The sequence below is a fragment of the Anolis sagrei genome, chromosome 1, assembly GCF_037176765.1.
Source record: "Anolis sagrei isolate rAnoSag1 chromosome 1, rAnoSag1.mat, whole genome shotgun sequence".
Classification (NCBI taxonomy): domain Eukaryota; kingdom Metazoa; phylum Chordata; class Lepidosauria; order Squamata; family Dactyloidae; genus Anolis; species Anolis sagrei.
In genome coordinates, this window is record NC_090021.1 from 148,573,277 (window position 1) to 148,586,215 (window position 12,939).

Below are 12,939 nucleotides of genomic sequence, written 5' to 3' on the forward strand. Positions count from 1 at the left end.
TCCTTCCAATGAGCATCCGGGCTTTATTTCCTGGAGGATGGACTGGTTGGATCTTCTCGCAGTCCAAGGCAACATTGGTTTAAAGAATTATAGAATAATAAAGTTGAAAGAGACCACATGGGCCATACAGTCCAACCCCCTGCCATGGAAGAAAACACAATTAAAGTATCCCTGACAGATGGGTATCCAGCCTCTGTTTAAAAGTTTCCAAGGAAGGAGCTTCCACCAGACTCCGAGGCAAAGAGTTCCAGTGTTGAACAGCTTGTATGGTCAGGAAGTTCTTCCTAATGTTCAGGTTTTTTGTTGGTTTTTTTGTCGTGTCAGGAGCGACTTGAGAAACTGCAAGTTTCTTGTGTGAGAGAATTGGCCGTCTGCAAGGATGTTGCCCAGGGGATGTCCGGATGATTTGATGTTTTTATCATCCTTGTGGGAGGCTTCTCACATACCCCTGTATGCAGAGGTGGCCCTAGGTAATTTTCAACGGTAAGCAAATAGTATTTTGGCGCTCCCCCAACCAATCACTGATATATATTTTCTGTTCGTCACGGGAGTTCTGTGTGCCATATTTGGTTCAATTCCATCATTGGTGGAGTTCAGAATGCTCTTTGATTGTAGACTATACATCTTAGTAACTACAACTTGCATATGTCCAGGTCTATTTTCCCCCATGAGTGCCCCAAGAGCGCCCCTTTGTGTAATGGGTTGAGCCGTATGAGTAGCTGGAGCTGATAGAGGGAGCTCATCCACCTCTCTCTGGATTCAAACCTGTGACCTGTTGGTCTTCAGTCCTGCCGGCACAGGGGTTTAACCCACTGTGCCACTGGGGGCTCAATGTTCAGGTGAAATCTCCTTTCCTGTAATTTGAACCCATTACCCCAAGCCCTAATTTCCAGGGCAGCAGAAAACAAGTCTACTTCCCCCTCCTTATGACATCCTTTCACATATTTATACATGGTTATCATATCTCCTCTCAATCTTCCCTTCTGTGGGCTAAGCATACCCAGCTCTTTAAGACGCTCCTCATAGGGATTCATGGGCTCCATACCTTTGATCATTTTAGTTGTCCTCCTCTGGATATCTTCCAGTTTGTAAATATATCTTTTAAACTCAGGATAGGTCACAGTATTCCAGGTGAGATGTAAACCAAAGCAGAATAGGGCACCATGACTTCCCTCGATCTAGACACTAGACTCCTTTTGATGTAGCAAAAATTCCCATTGGCTTTTTTAGCTGCTGTATCACACTGTTGGCTCATGTTCAACTTGTTGTCCAGGAAGACTCCAAGATCTTTTTCACATGGACTGTTGTCGAGCTAGATATCGCCCATCCTATATCTTTGCATTTCATTTTTTTCTGCCTAAGTGTAGACATCGCTTTGGATTTCCCAGTTATTGCTGATACATTTTTTAAAAAATCTGCCAAGAAATACTAGGAAACTGCCAAGGAAGGCCCTCTTAACTTTCATCTAATAATAATCTGAATAAGATTAGCCCTTTAAACATTAAGGACATTACTGCATCCTGTCCTAAAAGTTTGGTTAAGCATCACAAACTCATTCTCCTAGAAAACTAGAACTGGCATATCCCTTCTGGAGAAGTTCTCAAGTCCTTTCTGGGAGATGGGGCAGGATATCAATAAAGATTATTATTATTATTATTATTATTATTATTATTATTCCAGCAGACTGGAAGAAGGCAAAAACTGGGGGGGGGGGGGGGGAGAGAGGACCCAAACAATTGTGATCCAGTCAGCCTGACATTGATACCAGGAAAGATTCTGGAGCAGATCATTTAACAGAGAATCTGTAGGCAGTTGGAAAGGTAGGCCATATTCACAAAAAGTCAACATGAGGTTCTGCAAAATAAGACACGCCAGATGAACCTTATTGCTTTCATTTATACAGTTACAAGCTTGTTAGATGAAGGGAATGCTGTGGATGTAGTATATCTAAAATTCAATAATGCCTTTGATCAGGTAACAGACAATGCTACTGTTAGGTGGATTTGGAATTGTTGACTGGAAAACAGTAAGTGGGTGGCCATCTGTTGTGTGTTTCTCATGACAACGGGTTGGGCTCTCTTCCAACTCTATGAGTCTATGGTTCCTTCTTACCAATGGAAATGAATGTTCTTTAGTCGCAGAATTTTGAAACATGAAGCTGTACATTTCTTGCTTGTGTACAAGTGATATGTAAGAAATCGACAAGTGGCACATTCCTATGGTCAAAGTAGGGGTGTGCCAATTGTTTACTTCCAACAAATAAGAGAAAGTTGGAAAGCATCATTCTGTAACATATACATGAACAAACTTACTTGTGTTGTCTTGCTGTTTTGTGTTTTTGATAAATGCAGAGAATTTAGAGAAGATATCTATGCCAGCAGTATTGGATTCACGGTGCTTGGCAGCAAGCTTAGGATACCTGGAAAAAAAGGTAAATGAGTTTTTAAAAAAAATGCCTCCGTGGAATATTATAAAGACAAACACATATGGGACTGACCATGGGGTTATACCTTCCTAAGAGGATTTACATGTGTCATACACAGAACTGTGTAGTTTTGCAAAATCCATATTCTCTTAGGTGCTGGTAATGTTACAACATTTGGGCATCCATTGTGCAATAGTACCAGTGGACTGATTGTTACGTCATGGCCAGGCATGTAGCTGGGGGGAAGGGGCGGCTTGAGGGGCTTCAGCCCCCCCCCCCCGAAATTCTCATGGTGGTCCGCGAGAAGGCCTTACTGGTACATTATTTAAACTGTTATGTTTATTCATATAATGATCTGATCACCATGTTCAATATATCCCATATGCATGGGGTTATTGGGATAATGATACAAAAGGTTTGCTAGAGTAGATCCTCAGCCCCTCCCCCCCCCCGAATCAAACTCTGCCCCACCCCCCGAATCAAAATCTTGGCCACGGGCCTGGCCATGGCTTCTATGTATAATCATTGTGTTTGTGCTTATTGCAATTTTATATTGTTATGTATTCACATGTTTTATGTAATTATGATGTTGTTGTTGTTATTCGCGTTTTCGGTTTGCGTTTTTGGTTTTTCTTTATTGTAATTGTTGTTCGGGCTTGGCCTCATGTAAGCCGCTCCGAGTACCCATTGGGGAGATGGTGGCGGGGTATAAATAAAGATGATGATGATGATGATCTCAGTCTATGAACCCACACGTTCACTTCGTTCTTCCAGAGAAGCCCTGCTCGTGATTCCGCCTGCGTCGCAAGCGCGCTTGGTGGAGACTCGAGACAGGGCCTTTTCTGTGGTGCCCCCCCCCCCACTCTGGAACACCCTCCCAAAAGATCTTAGCCAGTCCCCTACATTGGCAGTCTTTAGAAAGAACTTGAAGACCTGGCTGTTCCGACGTGCCTTCCCAGATTAGGAATCCCCAATACCAAGTCCCAGAAGCACTTTAGTAGAACTAAGATTACTGCACACCGCACACTGCACTTACCCTATAATCCTACATACCTCCTGCCACATCAGCACTTTTAATCTTGTACCCATAACTCTGGCCCGGCCCAGTTTTATAGTGTCTTGATGTATTGTTTATTGCTTGTTGTTAATATTGCTTTAACTGTTTTTAATTTGCTTTAGGTGTTGTATTGTTGTATTATGTTTTGAGTCCTTGGCCTATGTAAGCCGCATCGAGTCCTTCGGGAGATGCTAGTGGGGTACAAATAAAGGTAATAATAATAATAATAATAATAATAATTATTATTATTATTATTATTGGTACAGATACACATGGGGCACTCCAGATGTGTATTTGGACACTAGACATAGATCTGGATGGATTTGAAGTGCCCAGTACTTATCAGAAGTGCCTGGTGAGTCTGTAAAGTGTGGGGTTTGTATCAGATGTGTCCAATAAGCATCAGAAATGCCCAGTGTACATCAGAAGTGCCTAAGATGCATAACAAGTGCTCACTGAGCCATGAAACTGCCTGATGTGCATTGAAAAAGCCCAATGTGTGTCAGAAAGACCTATTGACATCAGAAAACTCTGTCCACAATTGACTGCTAGGGCTTCATTTGTTTCTGCATTATATCTATAAATCCAAAAAAAAATGAATGGCAGACAATGATGTAGATTGCTAGCCATGTGCATTTTTTTCACTAAAAGTTCTGTTTGTAAAGTTCAGTCACTTTCTTATAGATGGACCATTGATATTAAAACCTTGACTTAGCTTGGCCTGCAAATCAGGGCTCCACTGAAGAGCCAAGAATGTTTTAAAATGGCAGTTATTGTTTTTGAAAGGTTAATTGCCTCAGTGGTTAATGTGACAAGGAATCACAGAATAGCAGCTTTAACTAAAAATGCTATACATTTGCAAAATATGTGAACGTGTTTGGCAGTATCCCACTTCTTTCTATTATAGATGGTGGCCAAGGGATAATTCCCTGTAAAATCAAGAAGCATTGAAATCATACTTTCTAGTCTAAAAAGGTAAGAGAAGGGAAATGTTCCATGGACACATACAGGCAGTCCCCGAGTTACAAACATCTGACTTACAAATGACTTATCACCTCACTACCTCTGAGGATGCTTGCCATAGATGCAGGCGAAATGTCAGGAGAAATGCCTCTAGAACATGGCCCTATAGCCCGAAAAAACCCACAAGAACCAAATGACTTATCGTTAAGAATGGGGAAAGTGAAAGAAATCTGCCCCTTGGAAGGGAAATTCACTCCAGGAAGACTTAGCATGGGGAAAAGGTTCTCCAATGAAGCTTTATCACCAATCCTTGTTTCCACAACAAGACACATTTTCCCCATTTTACATTATTATTATTATTATTATTATTATTATTATTATTATTATGACACAAAACTACAGTATGTCACACAAACGAGAGAGTTATGCTGAATTTCATATCACAAAATCACAAGTCAAACACTTCCCAAGTGTCTAGGACTATGGTGTATTTCCAAATAATGCTCGCAGATCCAAGTAAGGTGGTCTTTTGCAGTCGGCAGATTGTGATTTTGTCAATGTTTATTGTTTCCAAATGCCAGGTGAGATCTTTTGGCATGGCACCCAGTGTCAATGACCACTGGGACCATCTGTACTGATTTATGCCAGAGCCTTTGCAGTTTGATTTTGAGGTCCTGATAATGGCTGAGTTTTTCCTGATGTTTTTCCTCAATGCGACTGTCACTTGGTATGGTGACATCAACAATCCAAACTTTTTTCTTTTCCACAATTGTGATGTCTGGTGTATTATGTTCCAAAACTTTGTCAGTCAGTCAGTTATTATTATTATTATTATTATTACATTTATTATTATTATTTGAAACACAACAAGATGAGTCCACAGCAGACACTCTGCTGGCTGTTGAATTGGATCACACGTCAGACACTTACTACATTATTATTATTATTATTATTATTATTATTATTATTATTATTTTACTCTATTATTATTTCATTTACACTTATTATTTTACTCTATTAATTATTATTCTAATAATATTTATTATTTTACTCTACTACTGTTATTATTACATTTCCATTATTTTACTCTATTATTATTATTATTATTGCATTTATTATGTTACTCTATTTATTATTATATAAGCACATTTATATTGAAGAAGGTTAGAATACTGCTTTAATCAGAGTTGGACAGTCTTATTTTAAATTACAGTTTTATGTAAATATTCAAAAACATTTTACCTACTGATGCCTCAATTAATGTAATTTGACTGGCATCTATTTTTATTTTGAAATTTACCAGTAGCTGCTGCATTTCCCACCCTTGGCTTATACTTGAGTCAATACATTTTCCCAGGGTTTTTTGTGGTAGAATTAAGTGCCTCAACTTATATTTGGGTCGGCTTATATTCGAGTATATACGGTATCTTGTTCATAACTTGGGGACTGCCTGTACTCTGAAAGAAGCATGAGATGGAAAGCTGCATGAAAAGTTAGAATGCATCAGAACAGTATCTGCCTCTGAGAAATACTCTCTCATTCTTTGTTGTTCTGTTTCCTATGGACTTAAGTGTTAGATCAGTGGTTCTCAACCTGTGGGTCCCCAAGTGTTTTGGCCTACAACTCCCAGAATTCCCAGCCAGTCTACCAGCTGTTAGGATTTCTGGGAGTTGAAGGCTAAAACATCTGGGGACCCACAGGTTGAGAACCATTGTGTTAGATACTTTAGTTAAGGTCTATTTTGGGGTGAGGAATTCCTCCAAAAGAATTTGAATTACATGACTAGGTGACACTTTTTGACAGCATGTTTGGAAAACCTGAGTGGGGTGGCACTTACGAAAAGCCCAGGTACAAATTAGGACTAGACCAGATTCCAATGTGGCTAATTTTGGGGAGAAGAAAAATTGAAGCACAGGCTCCGGAAATCATTGTTCATGCTTTTATCCTAGTCATTAGCAACAAATCATATTACAGAGCAGGTAGCAAACTAGCACTTCCCCCTTGACTTGTATACATTTAGCATAACCTTAAGAAAATGTTCTAAAAATTATTACTTTGGAGGAGAAAGGGTTTCTTCCAAAAATTCTTCAATTTTGTTAACATCTGTCTTGACATCTCCATCAAAAGTGAGGAATGGCGGATGGGTACCAGGAGCTAAATTATGTAAATCAGCAGGCTTTCTGTGAAAATAACAAGAACATCACTATTTGTATACATGATAATTGTATATACCCCATCTATATAAATGAAAATGTAATGTTCGTTTGTGGGATTAACATAACTCAGAAACCACTGGATGAATTGCCCCCAAATTTGGACACAAGACACCTACTAACCCAAGGAGTGACCATCACTCAAAAAAATTGAGTTTGTCATTTGGGAGTTGTAGTTGCTGGGATTTATAGTTAACCTACAATCAGAGAGCATTCTGACCTCCACCAGTGATGGAATTGAACCAAACATGGCACACTGGACACCCATGACCAACAAAAAACACCAGAAGGGTTTGGTGGGCATTGAAGTTGAGTTTGGGAGTTGTCGTACACCTACATCCAGAGAGCACTGTGGACTTAAACAGTGCTCTGGACCAAACTTGGCACAAATATTCCATATGCCCAACTAGGAACACAGATGGAGCTTCGGGGAAATAGACCTTGACATTTGGGAGTTGTAGTTACTGGGATTTATAGTTCACCTGCAATCAAAGAGCATTCTGAACCTCACGAATGATAGAATTGGGGCAAACTTCCCACATAGAACCCCTATGACCAATAAAAAATACTTAAGGCCATCCAGTCCAACTCCCTTCACCAGGGCAAGAAAACGTGATCAAATACTGTTTACACAGAAGCAGAAAGACATTACATATATTAGAAACCAACACTTTCTCATTACTTTATTTTCCAGATCACCAGACTGGGCCACAGCAATGCGTGGCAGGGGATGGCTAGTTTTCTGATACTTAGAAAGTCAATTCTTCATTGGGTTGTTGTAGGTTTTTTCGGGCTATATGGCCATGGTCTAGAGGCATTCTCTCCTGACGTTTCGCCTGCATCTATGGCAAGCATCCTCAGAGGTTGTGAGGTCACTACCTCTGAAGATGCTTGCCATAGATGCCGGCGAAACATCAGGAGAAAATGCCTCTAGACCATGGCCATATAGCCCGAAAAACGTACAACAACCCAGTGATTCCGGCCATGAAAGCCTTCGACAATACAATTCTTCATTTTTTTTATTGCATTTATGTTGTAATGCATATTCTTGTTGAGTCCTGACTAATAATTGAGGGGAATAAGCATAAGAAAAACAGGATTAGACCCAATATAGCTTATCAAATAATTCTAATTAAGAGCATTTACCTTTTCAGATCAACTGTGGTCACATTGAAAACAACCCCTTTGAGCCAAAGGATCATGAAAAGGCGCTGTGAGAAAGGACAGTTCCCAATGCTTTCTCCATCTACACCGGCCTAGAGCAAAAAAGAAAAGGATTAGCATTAGCCAACTTTGGCTCAAGAAAATGCCGGGGTGCCTTTTGACACTGAATATCAGGTTTCTGATTAATTCTACCAAAAGTTCTTCCTTCCAACTCCCATCATAACAGAGGAATTCGTACACGGCACTTCCAGAGAGTCAGGCTGCATCTTTCAGCACAACATCTGGCAGGCAGCATATCTGAGGATGAACGGAGATCTGAGATTCTGTCAGATTCTATAAAACTCTGTAAAACATTCCCAAGGTGATGAAACCGTAGGCTTCAGATACAAATGGGATGAGCTTTAATTTAAAGCACAGTCTGGATGTAGCTGCAAAGCCTGTTAAATTCCTACTGGGCTTCTCATCCCATCCTTCTCTCTAATAACCTCATCATACAGGGCTAAATTCGGTGGCAAACACCAATCTAGCCTTGGTCACCCATGGAGATGGATGGCTTCCATCAAACAACGTATTCGTGTGAGTAAATGTCCTGTTCTTTATTACATATGAGTAGACTCCAGTAGTCACATGAATTGACTCCAACCAGCAACCGGTTTTCTACTTTATGTGAATGTGGCAGTCCTGTTTTTTTGATATGTGTATTTGTAATATATACATTGAGTCAATTTAGTCATTTTCACATTACCACAATCAGTGGATTTTGGTCTCCACAGTTTTAGGGGAACCCATTTTTCTTTTTGGTTTCCATCAAACGTCATGCCGGCTCTGTGGGTGCAGAGGGGCAAAATCGGAATGCCACTTCCACCCTGGCAACACAGAAGGCTTCACGTGTTGCCCAATCTATGGGGGGAAGCTGCATACACCATACGCACTCCACACTTCCCCCCATACAATCACTCTCTGGGCAAGGTGGGCAATACAAGGTGTGGAGCATTGGATTCCCCATGCATTGCAGCAAAGTGTTTGGAGAACAAGCCCTATGAGGTGAGGCTTAAGGAACTGGGCATATTTAGAAGAAGAGAAGGCTGGGAGGAGATATAATAGCCATGTATAAATATGTGAGAGGAAGCCACAGGGAGGAGAGAGCAAGCTTGTTTTCTACTTCCCTGGAGACTAGGACGCGGAACAATGGCTTCAAACTACAAGAAAGAAGATTCCATCTGAACATGAGGAAGAACTTCCTGACTGTGAGAGGCGTTCAGCAGTGGAACTTTCTGCTCCAGAGTGTGGTGGAGGCTCCTTCTTTGGAAGCTTTTAAACATAAGCTGGATGGCCATCTGTCAGGGGTGCTTTGAATGCAATATTCCTGCTTCTTGGCAGGGGGTTGGACTGGATGGCCCATGAGGTCTCTTCCAACTCTTTGATTCTATGATTCTATGATTCTATGTAGTGGACCGGCACCTCCTTCTGCCGCTGGCCTTCTGATGAGGTGGTTAGAAGCCACTTGTCATAGGTTTGCTCCCATTTTATCTCCTTGTGTAGTTCAGCTTGTAAAGTCTCCACATTTTGACCCATAGTTTCCACCTTGTATATAACAACAAAGGCTAGGATTTTTCATATTTTTTTTCTGGAGACCAGAACAAATAACACAAGCTGTGTTCTCCATCAGTTCTTGCTTCTTGGCAGAGGCAGGGAGTCAGGATCTCATGCAGGGGTTGGAGATACAAATGTTGTAATGTATGGAGCTGTAATACAACCTTGGCCTCTTGACTGGATGACCCTTGCATCCAGTCCAACCCCATTCTGCCATTGTTCTAACTCCAGGATTCTATGATTCCAATGAATATCCAGCAAAGCCTTCAACAACAGTCCATCTCTTCCAGACAAGTTGGATTATCTGCTCCTTCATTACAGACAGCACAGCCATTCATCACACTGGTTAGAGAAAACCAGGCCAACACATCTGGCAGGCACCAAGCTGGAGAAAGCTGTTTTGGTACTTTAGAGCAGTTTCTCAAACTGTGTTCCTCCAGATTTTTTGGACTTCAACTCCCACAATTCCTAACAGTGACTCTGAAACCCAGTTGGAGTCATTCTGCAGCTGACTGCATCTCTGTGTACGAACCCACACGATCTCTTCGTTCATCTGGAGAGGCCCTACTTATGATCCCACCTTCATCGCAAGCATGATCGGTGGGGACGAGGGACAGGGCCTTCTCAGTGGTGGCCCCTTGACTCTGGAACTCGCTCTCCAAGGACATTAGGCATGCCCCAACTCTGGCAGTCTTTAAGAGGAGCCTGAAAACATGGTTGTTCCAGTGTGCCTTCCCAGAATAAGGAAACCCTAAGTAACATGTCCCTAATCGCACTTTACTAATGATCTAGGATTGTCTGCTCGCTCCATCTTTCTCCAAATACCTATTCTAGTTATATGTCACCTTGTCATGCCCAGCATTTTTTAAAATGTTAATTATGACATTTGGCCCGTCGTGGTGTTATTGTTACTGTTTATTGCTTTGTTTATGAGTTTATGTATTGTCTGTATTGCTGTTGTTGCTGTTTTTACTGACGTATTTGGGCTCGGCCTCTTGTAAGCCGCACCGAGTCCTTCGGGAGATGGTAGCAGGGTATAAATAAAGGTTTATTATTATTATTATTCTAGCATCTTAATCCAGAAGAGTAATTGATAATAGAACTAGGGGGCAGTAATGGCTGGGGGATTCCATATTAGTGTGGTGCTAAATCATTTTTGTTTGGATTGTAAAGGAGCTATCTAAGGCCCCTTCTACACTGCCATATAAAATGCAGATTATCTGCTTTGAACCAGATTATATGGCAGTGTAGAAACAGATAATCCAGTTCAAAGCAGATAATGTGAATTGTCTGATTTGATAATCTGGACGTATCTCCCTCTACGTTCCGCCTCGAAGTCTAAGATCTGCCGGGGAGGCCCTGCTCTCGGTCCCACCAGTTTCGCAAATGCAGCTGGTGGTGAGGAGAGAGGGGGCCTTCTCGGTGGTGACCGCCCGCCTGTGGAATTCACTCCCCAGCGAAATTAGATCGGCATCCTCCCTCCTTTCTTTCAAAAGAAAACTGAAGATGTGGTTGTGGAACCAGGCTTTTGGTTAATGGATATAACGGCACCTGAACAGTGAATTGGACCAGACAGTTGTTACAATGGAAATGCCTTTATGATTGGATAACTAATCTTGTTTTAATGTATTGTCAAAGGCTTTCATGGCCGGAATCACTGGGTTGTTGTAGGTTTTTCCGGGCTATATGGCCATGTTCTAGAGGCATTTTCTCCTGACGTTTCACCTGCATCTATGGCAAGCATCCTCAGAGGTAGTGAGGTCTGTTGAAAGTAGGAAAATGGGTTTATATATCTGTGGAATGACCAGGGTGGGACAAAGGACTTTTGTCTGCTGGAGCTAGGTGTGAATGTTTCAACTGACCACCTTGATTAGCATTTAATGGCTTGGAAGTGCCTGGGGGGAATATTTTGTTGAGAGTGATTTGATGTGCCTGATTGTTTACTCTCTGTTGTTTTGCTGTTGTAATTTTTGAGGTTTTTTAATACTGGTAGCCAGATTTTGTTCATTTTCATGGTTTCCTCCTTTCTGTTGAAATGTATTATATTGTATGATTTTATTTTGGGCGCTAGAAACAACATCATACGAAAGCTGACTGGCACAACCTGGGGATCACAACCAGACACAGTGAAGACATCTGCCCTTGCGCTATGCTACTCTGCTGCTGAGTACGCATGCCCAGTGTGGAACACATCTCACCACACTAAAACAGTAGATGTGGCTCTTAATGAGACATGCCGCATTATCACAGGGTGTCTGCGCTCCACACCACTGGAGAAATTACACTGTTTAGCCGGTATTGCACCACCTGACATCCACCGGGATGTAGCAGCCAATAGTGAAAGGACCAAGGCAGAGACATCTCCAGCTCATCCCCTGTTTGGGTATCAGCCAGCACGTCAACGACTTAAATCAAGACATAGTTTTCTTAGATCTACAGAAACACTCGCTGGAACACCTCAGCAAGCGAGAGTCCAAAAGTGGCAGGCCCAAACCCAGCACCTCAATCCATGGGTGATACCAGATGAGAGACTCCCCCCTGGGCACACAGAAGACTGGGCGACTTGGAAGACACTGAACAGACTGCGCTCTGGCACCACGAGATGCAGAGTCAATCTTAAGAAATGGGGCTACAGGGTGGAATCCTCGGCATGAGAGTGCAGAGAAGAACAAACCACTGATCACCTGCTGCAATGCACCCTGAGCCCAGCCACATGCACAATGGAGGACCTTCTTGCGGCAACACCAGAGGCACTCCAAGTGGCCAGATACTGGTCAAAGGACATTTAACCAACTACCAAGTTTGCAAAATCTGTGGGGTTTTTTTAATCTGTGTGTTTGTTTTGTTCTGTTAGAAATGTAATACAATGGTATGGTTGCTGAGGACACGATAAATAAATAAATAAAAATTTGCTTTTAGAATTGTAATTATTGCGGCATCCAATTGTTGCCATTGTTAGCCGCTCTGAGTCCCCCTGCAGGGGTGAGAAGAGCAGGGTAGAAATACTGTAAGTAAATAAATAGTAAATAAATAAATTATATGGCAGTGTAGAAGAGGGTTGAGATTCCGAGCCTTTCCAAACATAGTCAGCACCTTGGAGAGTTCCAGTCAAAAGCCCAGTCTGCATTCATTAGCCTGGGGATATGGTAGTCCCTTGGCCCTACAACTGGAGGTGCTCATCTGGAAAACATAACTATATGAATATGGTTTCTCTTTTTTACTCTGGGATTTAATTGCATGTGAAGATAGTGTTGTATCTATATAAAATCAGACACACACACAGAGAGAAGATAGAGACTGAGAGGCAGACAGACAGATATATAAGGGGTAAATAAATGATGGATAGATATATATATTAATGTATTTCTTTGGAGTATATTTACTATCTATTCCAAAGGTATGCCAATCCAAGCAACATTCACTTTATAAAGTAGCTACTCTAAGTAAACTAATAAACAAAGTAGCTTATTTAAACACTGAATTTGCCATTATGTGAAATAAACATCACTGTGTGATAGTAAAAA

At 41.5% G+C, this 12,939-nt stretch overlaps 1 protein-coding gene across 2 annotated transcripts in view; it reads right to left on the bottom strand.

Moving 5' to 3' along the window:
• CLIC5 (chloride intracellular channel 5) overlaps window positions 1-12,939 on the bottom strand; it is an 83,802-nt gene that overhangs the window by 26,337 nt on the left and 44,526 nt on the right. For both annotated transcript variants that reach the window (XM_060785363.2, XM_060785370.2), the window contains exons 2-4: window positions 7,805-7,914; window positions 6,500-6,625; window positions 2,313-2,419 (exon numbers count right to left, since the gene is read on the bottom strand). In XM_060785363.2, the coding sequence (XP_060641346.2) occupies window positions 2,313-2,419; window positions 6,500-6,625; window positions 7,805-7,914 (343 nt within the window). The remainder of the gene's footprint in view (window positions 1-2,312; window positions 2,420-6,499; window positions 6,626-7,804; window positions 7,915-12,939) is intronic.